This window comes from Denticeps clupeoides, chromosome 5 (assembly GCF_900700375.1).
Source record: "Denticeps clupeoides chromosome 5, fDenClu1.1, whole genome shotgun sequence".
Lineage (NCBI taxonomy): Eukaryota > Metazoa > Chordata > Actinopteri > Clupeiformes > Denticipitidae > Denticeps > Denticeps clupeoides.
Genome location: NC_041711.1, coordinates 24,492,489 through 24,514,726, shown reverse-complemented (window position 1 = coordinate 24,514,726; position 22,238 = coordinate 24,492,489). Strand labels below are relative to the sequence as shown.

Sequence of the window (22,238 nt, the reverse complement as noted above, 5' to 3'; positions counted from 1 at the left end):
ATTGCAATCAGACCGTGAATCCTGTTTGCCTGCTTCTTTTTCCTTCATTATCCAGATCTCACATATACATGTGTAATGCATGTTAATGTTTTGATTCACCTGTGCTTCTCCCTTCATCTCATTTTTACTGTTTATTTTCTGCTCTCTGCCTCATCATTTGACTGTGCTCCGTTGTTTTGATGTTCCACACTTCACATGTACTTTTTCCCTTTCGTTCTCAAGTAGGAGCTTGGCCCCAAGTGGACATAATTTCTTAAATAATTTAGCTGTAAAATGTGAGTGCAGTGTAGAGTTTCATTGATAATTAATCAGTGCAGAGCTGGAGCGCTGGTTTGAGGATGTGCAGACACCCTGTGTTGAGGAATATTGATACGGGCTGCCCTTCTCTTGGGTAGAGGAAGAGTGGAAGGTGCGCTGTGCAAATGACCCAGTGCTTCAGTATTCCGCCTGGAACTCACAGGTTATTTATTACAGTTGTAGGTCAGTGTGAGCAGCTCCAGGATGGTCAGGTCAGAAAGTGAGTTTTATTTGTACAGATGCCTCTGAATGTATTTATTTAAAGGAATACTTTATAACCGGAGGCTCCCAAATTCTATCTTTTTCTGACTCTAGGTTCTGATGTTCATGACTAAGCACTCGTCCTGCTCTCCACCCTGCCTGTTAAGCACGTGTCAGAACAAAGCAAAGGCCCTAAACAGTCCCATTAGTCACCTATTTCACAGATCGACTCGATTATATAAATAGCTCTTTTATTAACAAAGCCCCTTTAATCACTCACAGCTGTTGACAAAAGAGTTCCTCTGAATCATCCCCACAGCGATCAAGTGATCTTTGAGACTCAAGAGAATAGGCTAATAATGATCTAGTGTGGGTGCTCTGCCGGGCATCATTGTCATTGTTCATGCTGCTGTGCACTTCAGTGGCCATTGATGAGAGGGTGGGGCCCTGGATCATTGTTATTGGCATTGACGGTGCCTTCGTTCTGCGTGTCCGTCATTGTCACCTTATATTACGCACCGGCTTTGTGCTACTGATATCAGGAGATTACTGAGGAGTCATCCGGAGTCAAGTGTTTCTGATGTGCTGAGTGTATATCTAGTTTCTCCGTCTAAATAGTCTGTAAACAATTTTTTATGTGAATCATTCTGTGCATAGGCTTTCATGCTATTCACTAATTTCTTAAGTCATTAGGAAATACAACGAGTCAGGCTTGGTTGTCTCATTAGCCAGATTCAACCTTAATTGATCATTAAATTAGCAACGGTTTTGTCAGTAGTATGATGTTATATAACTGTTGCCATGACAATCCTCAAAGTTTTTCTGATTTGGCTAGTGTACAGATTTATAATTATAAATGTATAGTTGAATATGGCATGTGTGTTTCTGCAGAGGGAGTGTGTGAGATCTGGTTGACCAGTGAAGACACAGGCGCCTATGGAAGGGACATTGGCACTGACCTGCCCTCCCTGCTCTGGAAACTGGTGGAGGAGATCCCTGAGGGGGCGATGCTGAGACTGGGGATGACGAACCCACCATACATCCTGGAGCATCTTGAGGTAAGTCTCCTTCTCACCAATATCATCCCTCCTTTTATCCCTCTCACCCAGCCACACGGCATAAGGTACGTCCTGGTGAGATAATAAAATCACAGGAACAAATTGAAAATCATGCATTCAACAGGCAACTATACATCCTGTCTTTGTAGCATGTTATAGGAAATGGATTTCTCTCATTAAGCCTGTTTTAAACCCTGTTCTAGCATTTTTAAGTGCTTGGCTCCTAAGAGATTCCCAGACTTTTTGTGCCTCTACAGTGCTGAGTGAGCATGCAGAACTGAAGGCCAGAACATCCTGGAGGCTTGTCTAGTTTTTAATACTCAACCCTAATTCCCAACTTCTAATTCCCAACCCCCGACAAAACCAGTTTGTTGAACAACAGTCGAATAAAGTGTTTCAGCTTCCTTAAAGCCCCAGGTGGAGGGTGCTGGCATAATCCCTACACTAACTGGGGGGAGGAAACTGCTGTGGGAAGCACTTTTAATTTGTTCAGGGTTAATTGAGGTTGTAATTTTTGTCCCCATATGTATAGGTTATGTTAATGCTCTGTTACATTCAAATTAAAACCGGTGAAGGTTTTTCTCCCCCCCTCCTCCCCTTTTTTCTAAATGAGAGAAAATGACAATTAAATGCTAATTAGAAATGTTGAGCGGGCTGTATGCATATGTGGCAGTGGATCATTAATGGCTGGCTCCTGTGGCAGTGTTATTTCAGACCAGTGTAGTGTCCAATTTCTTTTTTTTTTTTTTTTAACACGTTGTAGTCATACTGCTTGATATATTTTTTGCACTAGATTTTTTTTGTACCATAGGTATCTAATACTGCACTATGCCTGGTGGGGTGATTTGTTAGAAGGGAGGGTGGAGGTTTCAGGAGAAATGGCTCTGATTGGTGAAGAAAATGCCAAGTGCATTCTCCAGAGGTTCCTTCCCATTTTCTGCCTCTGACAGATGGTGAGATGACACGTCTCCATTCAGCACGCATGGCTATTAGATACTGATTTCCTCCCGGGTCTTTTCATTTTGCCTTTTTCTATTGTACATTGTGCCTCGCATGTACTATCTTTCTTTCCTTTAGATAGGTAGATATAGAGATGCACAGCTTGATGGACAGATCAACGTCTTGGATCTTAAAAAACACATTGTTTTTGAAGTCACATGTCTATTTCATGTGCTCTTTCCCCTCTGAAATTTTTGGAGTTTTTTTTTTTTTTTTACACACCTTGCAAGGAAAATGGCTGCAAATTATAGAGTGATTTGTGCCGCAAAGGCCGTGTCACTCGGCAGCCTATCAGAGCCCTTCTAAAGAGCCATTTAGCCAGCATTAGCCTGAATGACAGGGAGTGGAGGGGTGATTAGACACCTCTCTCCCTGTCACTCCATCCCTGAGAGCAGTAAATCTGCTGTCAGGCCAGGGTGGGTGGTAAATGAAGAGAAGAATGACATTAGAGAGAGTGGGTGAATGAACTGTTGCCACTTTGCAGTTCCACGCTGGAAATCACGGATTGAGGGGAAAATGTTACAAGTGCAGAGTGCATGGGGGGAGAGAAGGGGATGACTTTATTGAAATCCAGAGCATCAAATCAATTTAATAACGGATGTCCATTTCATGTGTGCAGAGGAGACATCTAGTCTTACCTTGTCAGCCTCATCTTCTGAGCCATTCTTCAGTTTTGTCTGAAAAGAACCTTGTCGACTGACTGAGCCACAGTGATTACAGTTAAAAATTGTTCAGAATGTAAAGCGGACTGCTTTCTGTTCTTTATATGCGGTTCCCATTTTCACAACCTTTATATTTAGAAACAAATGGAACAGTTATTGATTTTTTTCACTGATATTTTTTAGAACAATAAATCAACACAGCAATACAATATATTGTGATACTCCCTCAAGAGGTATATTATCTATGCATTGCTATCGAGTACCAGCATATGGAAATTTTCACTGAAAGCTGAATACTTTATGTCTGAATACATAGCATGGAGACCATGTAAAGGAACGTGTTCAAGGCAGCGTTGCCATTGTTACTTTAAAAGCAGGGAAAGTGAAGTGATTGTCATTGTGAAACACTGCAGCACAGCACACGGTGACAAAACGAAATGTGTCCTCTGCTTTTAACCATCACCCTTGGTGAGCAGTGGGCAGCCATGACAGGCGCCAGGGGAACAGTGTGTGGGGACGGTGCTTTGCTCAGTGGCACCTTGGCAGCTCAACAACTCAAACCTTCTGATTTCGGTTTCCTTGCCCGCTAGGGCAACCACTGTGTCAATGGAGTACATTAACATTTCAAAATATCCTGATAGTCTGTATATACAATAGTAGTGGTATAATGTATGTAATTGTATAAAATATAATGTCACTGTTATTCCTACCCTTAGTATTTATACAGTTATGTGCAGGTCTGTTTGCTTAGGTCTGTTTTGCTTTGTTTTTTGCCTCCACAAACTAACCCCACTCGCCACCAGGTCTGCCCATTTCTATCAGTGGCCCTGAAGAGCAGAGTTTGTTGAAGCTGGGAATAGATTGCTCAAGCATGTGTGCCCCACTTACTGCTTTATTCCTGCACTGTTTTTCTGCTTCCTCCCTTGATCTTACGCCCTTAGTGCTATGTTGTTGCGTTTCCTCTATTTTTCCTATCCTGGGGCTCTTAAATCTGGAGAGAGGGCAAGAGGGAGAGAGATACGAGTGAGCGCTCACAGTTCAGTCAATTATCCCTGCTAGTCCAGAGAGGCCAGCACAATTTGGATCTGGAGCGGGCTGCTAATTTCATTCCAAACATGGGCCATTTTCTTATTAATGAATCTCAGAGGATCCCTGTCCATTAGGGGCCTAATGTACCATTGTGAGGACAGTAGGCTTGACTGATATCAAGCAAATCCATTTGATCTGTGTGAGTTATGGCTGTTATGCATCCCCACCCCCCCACTGGCTCCCCCATTCCCCCTTTCATCTGTCTTTTTGGCAATTGCTTAGCTCTCATTTATTAGCAAAATGGGAAATTAAGGAATTGGAATGCATACAATTGAATTACCTGCTCGTAAAGGAATAGTTTGTTCATCTTCATAAACACAAACTGTCTTAAGATCATTTGAAGTTCTTTGTTGTACATTGTCCCTAATGGCTGCCATTTTCAAAAATGTAGATGTATATACTGTGTTGCTGAATTAATTTACTTAAACCAATGTGTTCTGTACCAGGATTTAAACAGGATCCCACAACAGGATAATCAAAAGAGAGTCTACTGGTCTACTAAACATTTCATTAACCATTTAAATTTTATTATTTTGAATTCATATAGCTAAACCAATTGTATTCTGTACCACCATAGAAACAGGCTAATCAAACGATGAGCTGCTCAACTGAATATTTAGATTTTTGAAATCCATTGAGCTGAACATACTTGAGTAACCGAGCAACTTACCGGTTGTCATGCCCTGAAATATGTATTAAATGTCTGGACAATCCCTTTACATTCTGCAAAGAATAAGTTTCCTTCATGCCTTACTGTTGTGCTTAAATATTGCCCCAGGCATGACACTTTGGAGGTCATCAATACAGCCTGTTCATTGGCTGTGGTTGTTTTGCCCATTGGAAGGCTCAGTCTACTGTATAAACGCAGGTGTGTGTTTGTATGTGTGTATCAACCTTTGCTAAACACAAGGGAACTGTGATGCTTACTCAAATGCTGTCTGCACAGCTACTGAATGACTTCCATTATGGAAGTATGCTGTCTTAATTGTTTTGGTCACATAGTTCTTTTCTTATTTAAGTCTTTCTTCTTTTCCTCCCAATGAATTATCTCTATGTCTGAGCTGTCTGCAGTTGCCCACCTTCCTCAGTCTGAAAAGTAGGGAGTGTTTCAGTATAAACAGAAAAATGAGTCCTTGACTAAGTCTCTTATTAATGTCTCTTTTCAATCTACAACTCATTACTGTGAACCAAACACATGTAGACAAGTACAAAGAATCCATGATGATCGAAAGTTTCACTTTTTTCCATAAAAGTTCTGTCTTTTTTTGTCTGCATGGATTGGTTCCCCCCAATACTTAAACCAATGATGTGAGGGTTGAGGAATGTTTGGAGTAAATTTCACATTAAATATTTAGCTAACATGTCTGAATAATCCAGATTTTTTTTGGCTTAAGCTGTTCATGACTGAGGACCCTGGATGGAAAAATGTCCTATAAGTGGGGCTACTGACATCCTTGAAATAATGATTAGCCATGAAAAAATCAACATCAAATCAATATAAATCAATTACAAAGCTATTCTTTTCAATGATATTGACTATCTGTCCTCCCAAATCATGAAATGCATTATGTATTTACGTTTTGTAATTATTTATTGATGTTTCTAATACTAAATATAAAGTCATTTTTATTACAAATGTAATTTGTTGTTCCATAAAGTAGTTTTTGTATCTGACATTTACATTTACTAGTGAAGTGAAAGTGAAGCAATTGTCATTGTGATGCACAGCATATGGTGACACAACAAAATGTATCCTCTGCATTTAAGCATCACCCTTGGTGAGCAGTGGGCAGCCATGACAGGCGCCAGGGGAGCAGTGTGTGCACAGACGGTGCTTTGCTCGGTGGCACTTTGGCGGTGCTTCCTTAACCGCTAAGCCACCACTGCCCCATATTTACATGTATGGAGACTTTTTATTTTAACTCCGGTACATTTCAATGTCAAAAATCTTACTTTTTTCTCCACAACTTTTTATTCACCATCTAATGACCATTTTTTTAATCTAATATAAGGTAACAAGTATGATTTAATTCTGATGGAAATTTCTGATGGCTAGGTTCTCAACATTACTGCAACTTTTACCTACTGAATGGATTGCGTTTGGCAAGGCCACTGAAGCACTGCATTGTGGGATCTATGGTTTGTGATCACTGGGCCATAATCACAGGCCAGATGTAATTGTACACCAGGCCGGATGTGGCCCACGGGTCACAAATTTGACACCTATGTGTTACATTGTGCATTGATTTTCTGTAAATGCACGTGAAACAAATGTGCATAAATAAACAGAGTATATCTGTGCAGTTTCCGCGATGCAACTCCCGCAAACATGCAGATTTAGGGGGCAGTGGTTGGCCTAGCGGGTAAGGAAATGGACCCGTAATCAGATGGTTGCCGTTTTGAATCCCAAACCGCCAAGGTGACACTGAGCAAAGCCCCGTCCCCACACACTGTTCCCAGGGCGCCTGTCATGGCTGCCCACTGCTCACCAAGGGTGATGGTTAAAGGCAGAGGACTAAGCAGCTCAGCAGCACTGAAACATGTCCGGTCTGGCCAAGGGTGGGCCAGTTTTTGCCACCAAACCAAACATGCAGAGCCTGTATCATGGCTTCATTTTTCATTTCGTCACGCATAATGCACTTATTCTGGAGTTTCAGTGAGGAGTGTATTTTACATATTAAATATGCAAAATAACGTAACAGGCCATCTAGACCACATATATCATCTAAAACATTTTTTGCTTATATTATATGATTCAAGCTGTTATATGATATAATGATCACCCAAAACAATTATATTGTGAATACAGTAGTATATGAAAAACAAAATGTCAATTAGTCCATTAAAAAATCTGCATCAGTTCTCAATATCGGCAAGCTCTCAGTAACTCACACTCAGTACTAGCATTCACTTGAACAATTTTCACAGATTCAGCTTCCAAAGACTTAGCAAGACATTTAAATCTGAGTGTCTTCAGGGTAACTGTTCCTGTTACTAAAACTTTACCCTGGGTAACTCTACTTTTACTCAAGTACATAGTTTGTGTATTTTGTCCACCAGTGGAAACCACAGACTGCATGAGATGAGTGTGGTGGTGGTAGCCTAGTGGGTAACACACTCGCCTATGAATCAGGTTGAAACCCCACTTACTACCATTGTGTCCCTAAGCAAGACACTTAACCCTGAGTGTCTCCTGTTACTACTAATTGTAAGTCACTCTGGATAAGGCCGCGTGATAAATGCCATAAATGTAATGAGACTGAAAGAGGATTGGGCAATTTTTGGAAACAACATCTTATTTTCCCCTGCACATTTTATGTGCTTTGGTTTCCTGTATGTTATTGCAGGTTTATCGGGATTGCAGACAAGTTTAGGAGGCTTTAATGTGATTGTTTTTAAGCAAGGTTAGAACCAAACAGAAGAAATTGTAGTGGCAGCAGCGAACATATCTGAGCTCAGATGGTTGTCTGATATCTACTGGCCCTTTGCCCTCATTCTTTTCATCTGTCTTTAACTGCTTGGCTGGCATGCCTGCTTTTTCCAGTTGAATGTCCTGATAAAGTTGCTTTTCATCCCTTTTTTTGAGAGCAAGGACAGCCAACTCGCATGCCATCCAAAGAAAACAGCAATTATCCATGAAACACAGATTGAAAAGGCCTTTGGGAAAAGGTGAGAAAATAATTTGGAGGCTACCTTCATACATCAAATGTTTTCCTATTTTTTACATTTTAATTACTTATGTGACATTGTAAAGTCCATAGCACAGATAGCATTCAGGTTAAACTGAAGGCTGTGTTTTCCCCCAGTGATATTTGTTCTACAGTATTTATTTATTTTTTTTGGGTCATTTGCTATATAATTTTTTTAGATTCATTCAGTTGAGACTTTAAAAGAAGAAATATTCATCAACAATTTAGTATTCAGTTAAATTTTTTCCTCCAAGGTTGTTCTTTTTTTTGTTCTGTACCTTTTGGGGTCCCCCATCTGGATGCTGCATGTAAATGTGCAGTGGTTAGTGGGTTTGAGGCTGAGTGACCTTATGATGAATGAGGCCAGCGATGACGGACGCTCCCAGGGCTTGTGTAGACATGACCGAACGCTACGCCAACCGAATTAATCTCTGCTGCCGTCTCCCTCAGACGTGATGCCATCTGCCAGGGCCCCTGCTCCCTGGTCGTCACCTGGCCCGGCCGTGCGGGAGAGGTAGATTTCAATCAGAGGGGTGACTTATTATTGTCAAAGTCTAATGAGTTCAACGGCATGTTTGCCTCCAATGTAAATTACAACCTTGCCAGGTAAATAAACTGCATAATAAATGGCCTGGGTGTCATGTCCATGATGCGGGACAATCATATAATGTGTCTAACATGGGGTACCATCTGAAGATGCTTAATTAATAAATGTGTTTAGGTTTTAATTGCATTGATGTGTTTGTTTTTTTTTCTTCAAACTCCACTTTTAAAATTTTAACTGCTTTGTAAATGCTTGAATAAGCTGTATCTGCTCTTATATTTAAGTGATTGAAGTGATTGTCATTGTGATACAAAGCACAGCACAGCACATGGTGCACATAACAAAATGTGTCCTCTGCTTTTAACCCATCAACCTTGGTGAGCAGCGGGCAGCCATGAAAGGCGCCTGGGGAGCAGTGTGTGGGGACGGTGCTTTGCTCAGTGGCACCTTGGCAGTTTGTGGATTCGAAGCGTGCAACCTTCTGATTTCAGGGCTGCTTCCTTACCAGCTAAAGTCAATTGCTTAATCAATTGCAAAGTCACAAACCTTCTTCTGGCTCATAGGTGAGTGTTTTACCCAGTAGGCTACTACCACCCAGTTCTGTCCAGTATATCATCATTATTCATAATTCTTTTAAGTAAAAAGTGAACAGGAAGATTTTAGACACGTTGCACATGTCTCATGTTGCCTGGATATGCCGCTGTTACAGATTGACATAAGTAACGCAGGGGAAAAAATTGTTCCTCTAATTTCTTCATTCTATTCGCTGTGGGCTTAACTCGCCCACATGTGCACTATTAATTCAGTCACATCCGTCTTGTGTTCTTCTGCAAGTAGCCCTGATTTATCTACAATACTAATCAGCACACTATTCTTCAAACAAATTAATTCTTTTAATTTTGATCTTCTTATGTGGAACCCAGTGTTGCGAGACGGGTTGCCGAAGTGGGGGGTTGGCACATACCACACAATAAATTTTAATTGTGGAGATGGACTGCAATCAAGAAATTCTTCAAATTCAGAAAGGAGGGGGAGAAAAAGAAATTGGCATACACGATTGCATCGTACATATTGCTAAAACTTCTATCCTTGTTTTACATAGGAAAGGAGGGTCTTTTTCTAGTGTTATCCATCAGTGATTTGAAACTCCTGTGTCCAGTCAGTCCTCCCCTGTCCATCAACGCCATTCTCTGGTAACAACAGGCATTAGGATGTGTCAGTGTTTACAGCATAAACAGGTTTTCGGTTGGTGAGAGTGTGTGTGTGTTGAGGTGACGAGTGGGATGGATGGAGAGAACATGCTGCAGCTGAACTGGGAAAACTCACCCAGGCATCTTTGGCTGATGTTAGGAAATTAAGCAGGAAAAATTACTTGAGCAAGCAACAATTTGGGTTGCAAGTGAGGTGGGAGGAAGGAAGGAGAAGAGAAACAGATGTCGCAGCTGTGTATGTCCACATCTGTTTGTGTTTTTCTCCTACTTTTTATTTTTGTGATGTCCTTTTTAATATCCCTGGAAGAGCTTTCTTTCTGGGGTCATCCAGGACAGACTTTAACACACGTATTTTTTTTTTTTTTTATTTGTGCTTTGTGCCCTCAGTTCTGAATTCTTCATTATAGGTTCATTTGTTTCATTGCTGCATTCTTTGGATGGAGAGGACTAGGAGCAGTGTTCACGCTCTTTTCTCAATTTAAAAAATCAGATTTTAACATAAGATTTGTCAAGACTGATGAGAACCCATTGTATACCAGGCTGTGACAAAAGAAACATTACACTGACCAGTCACAAGCACCCAGAGTAGTGAGCTATCCATCTTTGTTTCATGGTATGTAGCAATTTGGTCAGAGCTGGCAGAGCACATCTGTCCACAGCTCTCCAAGAAACCTTTCAAGAAAGCTCTTAATGCCAATACTGATGCCAATACTATAAATTATAGAATGAGGTGAAGATGTATCCATATTGTGATTCAGCTGTTAATTTGTTGCCGGCTTGACTGGATAATGGATAATCTCCAAGATCTGGTGAATGGATTCTTACCCCATACAATTGTTGGAGATCCATTTGTCTTCCCTTCATGACTGTCCTCTTAGTGCTTTGCTCACGTTGTGCTTCATTAGTCAATGCAATGATTTTGATTATTTTACTGTCGTCTGTCTCTTTCTTCCTGTTCAGTGAGGTTGGGCAGTGTGATAACTGTTATAAGAGCATTTTAATTCCAGACAGAGATCAGCTCTGTTCACCAACACAGTTGCTGACATATTCTTTTTAATTTATTTTTATACAGGAAATGGCCAAAATCCTCAGTCATCCCCGTGTCTACGCCTTCCTGCATGTCCCCGTCCAGACGGCCTCTGACAGCGTCCTCATGGACATGAAGAGGGAGTACTGTGTTGCTGATTTCAAACATGTGGTTGACTTCTTAAAAGAACAGTAAGTGTCTGCCAGCAGAGATTATGCTACTTGAGGCTTGAGAGCCTTCAAATACTTATATGATGGCTTTGTCCCTTAAGAGCCACTCAACAAACTATGAAGTTCATGAAGGAAATATGCAACAAGCCTAAATACTCTGTGGCAATAATAATATAGGTACTGCATGCATTGCTTCTATATTCCTGCACCTCCACAGCAGCTTTTCTCCTTTTAAAAGTCGTGTAAATTACAGCTGTTGATCTATGCCTGTAGATGATGGAGGCCATTTTACTCAGGCTCAAGAGGAAACTTGGAGGAAGAATGTACAATATTTTTTCATTTGACTTTTTTCACATTTGCACAGAAATTTCAGAGAGTGTATGGTGATGAAAATTTGCTGTTTATAAATTGAAAAGTCATGGAAATTCTTTTCTAGAAATGTGTAAGAACCCTGATCCACTGTTTTAGTCGCACCCGTTGTCGAATATAGCTTCATTAACTTTTATTTCTCTCCTCAAGAACATACTCAATCACTTAATCAATGGATTAAGTTGTGGCATTTAGCAAAATGTCACTTTTGTGATAAGGATTTATTTTATATAATAAGGATTTAATTTTAATGTTTCTGTGTATCATTTGCATCAGCAAACCGATTCTCTGTAAAAACAATATGACAAATTAATTTGGAAGAAAAAACCTTCCCATGATCCAGTTCACAGGTCACTGCCTCTTCTCATTCTTTTAGCAATATGAGGAACTAGTTACACATCGATCAATCAGTCTGCCGATCAATACTCACTTACTCTCTTAAATGAAATTGTTGATACCATTATGGACTTTATTGCGTTTGCTTTTCTATTCAAGTGGACAGCACTCCACTTTTTATCATATAAGCCCTGCTGTTTTTCAGCCCTGTTTTTATTTCAGTCTTCTGTTAATTAGGCTGTAGTGATTGATAATAATCTGATGCTACGTGGCAGCGTGGAAGAACAGAGGGTTTGGGTTGAAAAATGCAGGGCACTGGGCCTGAAGGGACACAAGGGATACCACTGGAGAAATTGGACCATGGCCGGGGTTCGTGAATGCAAGGCTTTGCCCTGTCCTGCAGGCAGTGTGTAGATGGAGAGAGGCCTGCTCGCTCTCATCCAAGCTGCTTCAGCCATAATGGCAGCTGACAGACCAAAACTCTGCAGCGTTCATTTGGCACGTCTTTCTGAAATAAGCTGCTTCAGGTACCCCTGTTTTATATTCACATGATAGAGCACACACACACAACCCTATAGCTGTCAGGGATCAGGGGTCAGGTGATGGATTAGCCAAATCCTTTGTGATGTTGTGTATCATTACTTGTGACACTGTGCTGTGTGTAATGGCAGAAGAGTCTGATGCTGCAGGTCCCTCTGCATGTCTAAGACCAGGCGACCTGGAAAATCATTACCCCAAGGTCACCGAGACTTCAAGAGTGAAAAATACCCCTTACTGGAAACTAGTAAGGATGGAACAAAACTGTTCGTGTCGTCTTAGATTGGCCACAAAGATTAAAGAGTGAATCTATTTTAGACATAAGCAATAGTTATAGCTATTATATGGCTATAATAGCAAGCTTGTCACATCCCTCAGCCAATCACATTTTAGAATATCATACAGGGTTTGAAAATTCAAGTCTTAAATTGTATTTTTGAAAAAAGTAAGGCCTTAAATATAATTTAAAAAGACTAGTTATACTTAAATCCTTAAAAAGACATACTGGAGACCAAATACATTTATTTATTTTCTTTACTGATAACATCTAAATTATTTGCCAAATTTGTAAAATGTGTTGTGCCTTCAATCTGTCAGTAATCCACCGGCCACAGTGCTGCATACTTACAGTTATACAAGTGCACAATCACAGGTACACAATCACAGTGTCAGATCTCTCAAGGTTTACCAACTGAGTAAACTGAGACCGGCTGCGTCTGTTAACCATTCCTGTCATGTTCCGGACTGGAGTTTATTACTTCACAGGGTTTTATCCAAACACCACACCTCAGCTCTTACTCTATTTTTGATCACGTACAACAGCGCAGTTTTCTTAAAGCACCCCGCACATTTTACAAGCTGTATTGGTGACAGCAGCCCAACTTTTAATGGATATGGAGTTGGGCAACTATTTGTATCAGCACCTCAAACCCTAAGATATCATATTTATATCAAGCAGTATGTATTACATCTTTCATAAAATGTACAGTCCCTGACAAAAGTTTTGTTGCTTATCTATTTTGTAGACCTGCTATAAACCTGACTTTTAATTAATCAATTGATGTTAGAAATAGCTCATATGAAAAGCTAAAACCCTACCAAATGATGTTTAATGCATTGAAATTAATGTCACTGAAAAAAATATTTATCATTTAATCAAGACAGAAAGGTCAAATTTTGGCAAGACAAAAGTTTTGTCACCTATACAGAAATTGAACAAATTTACTGCAAATACAAAAATATGTCAGCAAATTAGGTAATGGTATCCAAATTGAATATCTTGTATGACTTCCATGAGCTTGAAGGACTGCATCCATGTGGTTTGGCAAGGATTCATACAATTTATTGATGATGTCATCAGGAATAGCAAAGAAAGCAGTCTTGCCTGCTTCCCCGAGTATCAATATATTCTTTGATTTCGTCTTCCATGCTTCCTCTTTCATCCTACCCCACACATGCTCAATGATGTTCATGTCTGGTGACTGGGCTGGCCAATCTTCTTCGCCTTGAGGAACTTTGATGTGGATATGGAAGTATGTGATGGAGCACTATTCTGCTGCAGAATTTGGCCTCTCTTATGGTTGGTAATATAAAAGGTAGCTGAGATTTCTTGATATTTTACACTATTAATGTTGCCTTCCATCCTGCAGGTCTCTTGCACACTACAAAACTGAATGTAACATCAGACCATGGTTTTTCCACCACCAAACTTCACTGTTTTCTGGGTGAATCTCGGATCCATGCGGGCTCCAGTAGGTCTCCTGCAATATTTGCGGCGACTGTGGTGTAATTCAACAGAAGATTCATCTGAAAAATCCACCTTCTGCCACTTTTCCAGCAGAATGGTGCTCCATCACATACTTCCATCTCCTTTTAGCAGGCTGTTGGCCTTGGCAAATGCCACACGTTTTTTCAATGGTCTTTTGTTTAGTGCTGGCTTCTGGGCACTGATTCGACCATTGAGGCCAATTCGAGACCAGATTCCGACAAACTGTTCTAGTTGACACAGGGACTTCAGGTGACCAGGTCTCGTGATGCTCTGCTGCAGTGGGCTGGCCTTGGATTTTCGAGCTACCAAACGGTCCTCTCGAGCAGTTGTCTGCCTGACCTGGGCTTGTCAAAAACGTCTTCAGTCTCTTCAAAATCTTTTTTTAACCTCTGTACACATTGAAGCAACAAGACTTGTCAGAGACTGTACTTGTTTTTGAAAAAAAATCTTATTTGTTTATTTATTTATTATTAAGTTGCAGTATAGGGAAAATAACATTTGCAGTGATTTTGTATTATTAACTTTGTGATTTGTTTTTTTTATAGTCAAGCAAGTGCCATTTATCATATTGCAATATTGATCTCAGTAATCGCAATATGATTTTTTTTTTTCTTTCCCCGTGTTGTGCAGCCCTGAAATAAGAAACCAAAAATATCACAGTCACCCCCTAGTGGTTGGCTGCACTACAAGTAATATAACTCTGGTAATATTGACAAAGGCTAAAAAATAAAAAAAAAATTGGTAAGGAAAATTAATATATCAAATAATAATATATTACTTAACATAAAACTACAATTAGTATCGTAGTTTACACAGTGTCTGCCAAGAAACTCTGGCCCTTGGAGAAATGTAGTTGATGACCCTGAAGAAGGGTTTTAAATTTGATGAAAGTGGTCTTAATAAAGTCTTAAAGGTCTTAAAAGGTTTCTGCATGTTTTTAAACCTGCAGAAACCCTGTTCATAGAATGTGAATAGAATGTGTTATTGTTCTTAAATTATTTCCAGGTAAATTGGAAAATAATTGTTACAAATATTGATATAAGCTATGACATGGGAAAGGCAATCTTACTGTTATAGATTATCTTTTGTACCCTGCAATGTGGGGCTGCTCCCCTCCCCCACAAAAGGCCATAATCAAAATCATAGATGCCTCTAATATATGTATTTGCAAGAATATTTATTGTTTGGGGAGGGCATGGTGTCAATCAGCACATCAAATGGGGCCCTCACTGACAGGGAGTATTATTTCACACCGGTGCCTGCAAGCAAGGCCTGTTTTAGGGTCATGGGGTTGGATCCCATGGAAATGTGCCAGGCGACGCGGGCCTCCACCCCCCCGCCACTCTGTGGCAACAGCAGCCAGGACTCGGCGCGTGGCTGGAACCATAGGAACACAAGCAGGACGGGCTCTCCGCCAGGAGTGTGCAGAGTCTGAACTGGCGTGAACCTTAGTTATTCTTGGCCCGGCAGCCTCTCCCTCCCCTCCCTACTTTCATCCTCATCTTGTTTTTTCACCGTTCCCTCCCAGTTATTTTTTCTACTTCACTCATAAACAGCTGGTTGGCCGAGGTATCAAAACAGCAGGATTTGAGCTTGCTCATGAGGTGATCTTAGCACATAGAGATGCCTCAGCAAAGAGAATGAGAAAAGAGTGAGTGGGGTCAGTTTTGTCTTTCCCAACAAGTGTTGATTTTACTCTTTATTTATTTATTTATTTATTTATTTTTCCAGCTTAATTATATTCTTTTTCAAATATCAGAGATAGCACAAAAAGTCCCGTCCAATACTTGAACTGGAATGACAACGCTGTGCTCTCCAGGTACTGTTACTGGGAATGCGCTCTACAGGCATGTTTGTTTTGGGTCACGATACTGATCCGGTATCATGCCAGCATCGTCGGTGCACAGTGGATATTCTGCAGTTCTACAGACACACTCCGGGCCTTGAATGCAGTGATTTGGATAATAGTGTGTTGTTACAACGGGGGCGGCCCTTTGATGAATGTGACGGGTTGATGTGCACGTGCCAAGTATCGCTCTTTTGTTCTTTTATAAGTTCTGTCCCATTTGAGCTGAGGTGAGTCGCCTCCTCCTTGGCAAGCGCCGCTCTCCCTCTCCTCCTTGTGTGACATTTTGGGTGTTTCTCCCGTCTGCCTGGAACAATGAGTCACTGCCAGTTATCAGCTTTATTGCCCCGTCTGTCATCCAAGACTGTGTATGGGTCGTAAACGGGGAGGTTGTTATTGGGGGTCATCCTGAAGGATGCTACAGCCCAGAGCCAAGTGTTTTTGCTGCACTCGTGGTCTATGGTCTACTTCCTGCTGTATTGGATTGCATGAAGTTCCATTTAAGTTCCTTTACAAACAAAACCAATAGATGGGTCTGCCACTAGGTTCTTCCGAAGGCATGTATTATTAATTTTCAGTATAGCCGTACATTCTTCTGTGTCTTTTCTGTTGGAATTTCGGTTATATGGTGGGTATAACTGTATGTCCTTCACTGGGTATTTCTGTAAAATAATACTTTAATTTTGTAATGAATGTATACATGGATTCATTTTATTATTATCTGTTATGTTTTATAACATTCAGCAGACACCCAAGTTGAAATATATAGTATAAGTGTAGACCTCTTGGGGTGGTTGTGTGAAATGTGTCTTGTAGCAAAACATTTATAAAAAAGCTGCCATATTAGATACTACACTAACCACACAGAATACAGTAGACAAGATGCAGACTTGGAGCAGCTCACAAGACAGTTATGTTTCATAATGTTCTGATTAATTATTAAGATATATCTGGAAGTTCTAATTTTATCTTCAGTAGCTAATTTTTAATGTCTTAATCAAGATTTTAAAACCAGATTATTTTCTTGTTTTGCATTTATTCAGAACTGCATGCTGTTGCATCGCAATGAATCATGAAAGTGCACATTTTCCACAGCTATAATGCTCACGCACTGAAGGCGCAGAGGCAAGAGGAGCCCCTTTTAGGGACACGCTGAGGACACTTCTTTCCTTATGGCCCCCATCTCCATCAGCACTGCTCCTAAAACAACCAAAAGCACTGCAGGGGTCAAAAGGTCAAATGCCTTTGTCCTTATCAGGTGGCACAGGCGGGTTTTGTCACCCAGCCTCTCCACCTTCTCTTCCACTGTTGAGTTTTTTTCTCCCTCTCTCTCCACCTCTCACTCGTTTTTTTTCCTGACCAGCAAAGCATTTTTTTCAGTCCGGCAAAGCCTTCCGAACAAAGGTGCTCACTGTCAGTGAGGCAGATGGGGAGGTAATTGCTGCACTTTTCCAGACTGACTTTAATCCTCAGCTGTCATGCTTGACAGGAGCACTAGATACAGGAGTGAGGGAGGAAAGACTGAAAAACAGCACAGGAGATTGGCTGCAGTGCCAGAGGAGACAGGCTGCATTCATGTGGTGAAGAGCCACATCGTTTATTCATAGTCATATGTTCAGAAACGGAAACAATTTAATGCTGTTGTTTTGGGGTGTGATGGGATACCTTTCAACTAATAGATGTGTTTAATCAGTGAGTTTGCAGTGATTGCTTCATTTTTGTTTTTTGATGAGCTTTACTTCCTACAACAGTAGCTGCCCCTAAACCCATGTTAACATTTTAAGTTTTGGCTTGTCACTTTTTGATGATGTTTCAGATTCAACTTTGGCTACAAGGTGCTACGAATGTACTTTGACCACTTACACTGTGACTCCTGAAAGCCCCAATTATTACTGTCACCGTCTAATTTTTAAGGAATTAAAGCAATTTGGAATGGAAGGCTGCTATTAGAGCCGGTGGGGGGGCTCAGGTGATGAAGTGAGTGGTAACGTGCAATAAGCGGACTCTCGTCACCTCACCGCGCGCGCCGCTTGTATGTAGGAGCTCAGCAGTAACGTCAGCAGGAATTCATTATAGATATTCTGAGCGAGGGCAATCACTTAGTGCTCCAGATCAGTATTCATTAACTGTACTCCCAATGATTACATAATTATGCAATAAAAATAATTCATTGTTTTATTATCGCTCTGCATTTGCTTAACTCTGCAAAAATGGCACGATCTCTATGAATAAAGAAATGTTTGTATTTGCAACATTTTAAATGCTGGGTGGAAAAATCCTCTTATATGGTTATGGAAATTAGCACACGCTCTGCAGTCTGTTACAAAAGCAGTGCCATGGATGCTTTCTGTTGTTGTGTAACAGTGTCCTATGAAATATTTCACAGAAGAGTCTGTCAGACCCGGAAGCTGTGAAAGGCAAAGTTGTTCCTCTGGGAAGAAATTCACAGCTCTTGCACTTCAGAGACTTGCTGAAGAGGCTCAAAGCAAAGTCTGCCTTGGGTTCTGCATAAGAAGGTCCACAGTAGGCAGAATTAATGTCTTAGAATGGAGGGGATGGGCTAAAGCTGGAGGAACTTTGAAGAGCAGAGCGGTGGTGAGTGATAGATTAATGGCAGAAGGGGTGAAAGAGCACTATTATATGAGCTTCTGCCGTCCTGATGAGTGACAAGAAGTCCTTTCCGAGGCCGGAGAGATGAGCGTCCCAGGGCGGCCTTGAGCTGTGCTTGTTTCTGACAAAATCTACTACACCTCCATAAAGGCCTTAACACGTTTTCTTATGTTGATAGAGTGGTGCAATCTGTCAGCCACATGACCAGCATGCCTTTTTACTTCAGAATGGTTCTCAGGTTCAGGGAGTGAACTCAGGTGACCCCTGGAAAGAGTCTTGTGTCAGGTCACTGAAACCTCTCCTTCATCTAAATTTGAAGGCAGCTGTCAGGGGAAGATATATGAATCTCTACAAAATTGCCATCCAACTCATGAAACACTGACCACACAGAGTTTACAAAAGCATCCCAGTATTGTTGTTAAAAAGATTTACTTTGAAAGTCTTAAGGTCATTCATAAATGCCCCTGTTTAGATTCTCCATTCGCTCAGCTCACCTCATTATCCAGTTTCTGTATAACAGATGTTCCTCTGAAGGCCCGGCAAAGCAGTTTATGGGTGGTCTTCATCTCATTAACACATCAATCGACAAAGGCTTCATTTAAAATTAGACCGTTCCTGTGCTTTCCAGAGGTTTCTTGGCATTTTAACCCAATTAGATACTCCTAAAGAACATTTGAGGCCTGAGCATTTTAATTTGCCAGGCCATTATTATGTTAAGTATAATGCCTTTTGACTCCAAAGAGAATACAAACATCTGCTCTTTGTTGTCGCTCTTTTTTTGTTCTTCTCTGCCTACCTATAAGTTTAGGAGTTCCAGTCGGGGGAAAAAAACTATAGATTCCACATCCAGATATTGGTAATAGACCATTATCAACAAAAATGTCTGCCACTGTCTGCTAAGCCTCTCAGCAGGTGCTCAGGTATTGTTGCACCCTCCTGAATACTGCTGTTATTTCCCAAGCCATGGATTTGCTCATGGAGATTTGTTTTCTAACCCTTGAACAGGTCTACTTTACTGGAGACTGGAGACCTATTCCAGTAATGTGGCGCAGCGCGAAATGCATGTATGGGCGTGTCCAAGTCGATTTTGCTATTGTGACGGGAGTAAACGGACACCGGAGCTCGGCCCAGAGAGGTAGTAGAGGTCTTATCACCGCTGAATACACCTGCTTAACAGAAGTTTCTAAAATGGTCCACTAACATAATGTTTAACAATGCATCACTAACTTAAGAGGGGGTTTTTGATGGTCAAAAGTGCAGTGCCATTTTGGTGCCTGAACATAGCAACGCGCATGATTTGGCATTTTTTGACCTTGGGCTGTTTATTGATACAATCCTACACATTTAATGGTCCCCTACCCCCAAGATATTGTAGGACAAAACAGTATATGAATACATTAACCCTCTGTCATCCTAGGCCTAAGACCAAAGCAGGCAGACTTGCCTTCTGTCTCAAGATAACTTAGTTCTACATCTCCATGTCACCAGAGTGAATAAATTTTAACGTTTATACCGTTAATAGAGTCTTTAGGTCTCATTCGTAGAGAGCTACGATGTGTAGACAGGTGTTCATTCGATAATAACTTAATTACTCATTATGGAAACTGCGGGGCTCAATAGGCTTATCACCTGCATCTCAATGTCTTGTTTATATCTTAATGTTAATTGGCACAACGGTCCTCTACAGTTTTATTGGCCCTCTTCACATTGAGCACCTGATGCCATTACTCTGTTCCACTAAATGCGAAAAAACGTCTGAAGCTTAAATGAATCCGTTACCCTTGTGATTTAAGTCAGGCTGAAGTGAAGACAGAGCTGTGCCCTTTGAGATTTTCAGAGTCAGAAACCCACGTTGGACTCCACATTGCCAGCATGTGACTCTTACTTCTCTGTCTCTTTAATTATGGCTCAAGGTGTTGAGGCAGGCCACTCGGGAAAGGGTGACGGACGGCACGTCAGGCCAAAGACTTGGTATTTACAGGTTATCTCCTTCATCCTACTGTAGGCCTATAAAGGTCAGGGGATCATGCCAGCAGGTTAAACCAGGCGGGCTAAATGCTAGCGGCGTAGAAAATACCCGAACTCTGCCAGTTTGGCCAATTTTTAACCCCCGCTACCTCAGATTAAATATTCATTGGTGTGAAGTAAGAGTTTAGTTTCGTTTGACGCCCTCTAACCTCTCGCTGCAGAACCGTATGATGATGGATTGACCTTGATGTTGTTGCCTATACTTGAGTGTTTTACACCAGTTTTTTTTTTTTTTTTTTTTTTTTTGAGCTATCACGGCAGCTGCTTATGTCAGAAGCTGACTCACCCAAAAGAAACACTGTGCGGCTAATCCCCATGTCTCCACGGCAATGGAGTCGAAGAAGAGTGAGTGTGTGTGCGTCAGTGTGACTATTTATATGAGTCAGAGTTTTTTGTTCTGCTGTCCTGTGTGGGTCCATAGGTTTCTAGGTGTGTGGTGTTCGGCCCACTCCCGCCAGTTCATTGTGGAGCTGCGCTTCAGCTAGTGTGCCTTGGGCAGGGTTAATGTTTTCACACACGAGCTCGTGAACTGCGGTGTCAAGCAGTCACGTCCCTCTGGGGGAGGCAGACAAAAAAAGAGAGGGAGGGGGAGGCAGCTTTTTGGCGCGGTAACCGATCCCGCCGGCGGGACTTCCCGCTCTCCCACTAAGCTGGCGTGCAGTCAGCGGGACCTGGACTCGGGATCTCAGCTTGTGTACCGCGCTGACCGTTGTTGTCCATTTCTGTTGCCCTTGTCACCCTGTAAATCAGTTATACAAGCCTCACCCTCTTCGCTCCTCACTCCACGTCCTCTTTTTTTTGCGGCTCAGTGGCTGCCGCTGTTTGTGAAACTGGTTCTGGGTGTCCGTTGTGTAACAGCAGGCTTGGCTCAGGCTGTCCCCTGTGGCACTCTAGAGCAGGGAGAGTTTCTCTTAACCCGTTCAGTTGACTTTGCACATGCCTGTGCTCTGCCTTCTAACTTTCCCTCAGCAGTGGCCCTATTGGCATTAGAATGTGGCATTTTTCACATAAGTGGGTTATGACATTTGTATAACAGTAAATACATTGTGACATTTCTTAAATTTGTAAATTTCTACTTAAAAAAATATGGTTAAACTTCCCTAAAACTATTTGGGCCACTGTATTGCTCAGTTTGCTGTACATTACACAACTAACGTCTGTTATTCAAATGATTCACGTCATTTTATTTTATTTGCCTTTCTCTCATTTTACCCCTCTGTGACTACACCTCTGTTTGGAATTACTGCCAAAATAAGTAAACAAGCACAGTGTCTCACGGCATCATGTTCGCCATCGTTGCACGTTATCTGGCAGGGAAGAGATCCTGGAAAAGGGAAACAGAAAAGCCCAGTCATATGATTCAGATGTTAACCCTCTGAATTGTGCTTTAGGATATTTCCATTTTAGCCTTTATTTTTGCCATTATTTGGTCTTTACAGGCTTTGACAGTAATGCCATATGTCTGCCCATATTCATCATAACCTCGGCTAACGAAATTTGTTCATGAAATATTGTAAATGCTATATAAGAGGTAAATCGAGTTAAGAGTTAAATAGCGTTAAATAGACAACAGGGAGGGAATTTGATTGCACAAATAGAAAACAGAAAAGAGTTTGCACAACTTGAGAAGAAACACCAGGATAGCCTACACTAGAAAATGTGGCACTAATTAGCATATCTAATTGATGGTACTGTAGAACACTTGCATTTATAAGGCGCCCTTATGCAGAGTAACTAAGCGTCTTGATCTGGGACCCAATGGTAGTTAAGTGGGGGTTGAACCTACTACAAATCTGA

The 22,238-nt window shown here is 41.2% G+C and overlaps 1 protein-coding gene across 1 annotated transcript in view; it reads left to right on the top strand.

Moving 5' to 3' along the window:
* Positions 1-22,238, top strand: part of cdkal1 (CDK5 regulatory subunit associated protein 1-like 1) — a 224,192-nt gene that overhangs the window by 143,492 nt on the left and 58,462 nt on the right. Inside the window, exons 9-10 of the mRNA XM_028980453.1 lie at positions 1,390-1,556; positions 10,823-10,968. Of these exons, the coding sequence (XP_028836286.1) occupies positions 1,390-1,556; positions 10,823-10,968 (313 nt within the window). The remainder of the gene's footprint in view (positions 1-1,389; positions 1,557-10,822; positions 10,969-22,238) is intronic.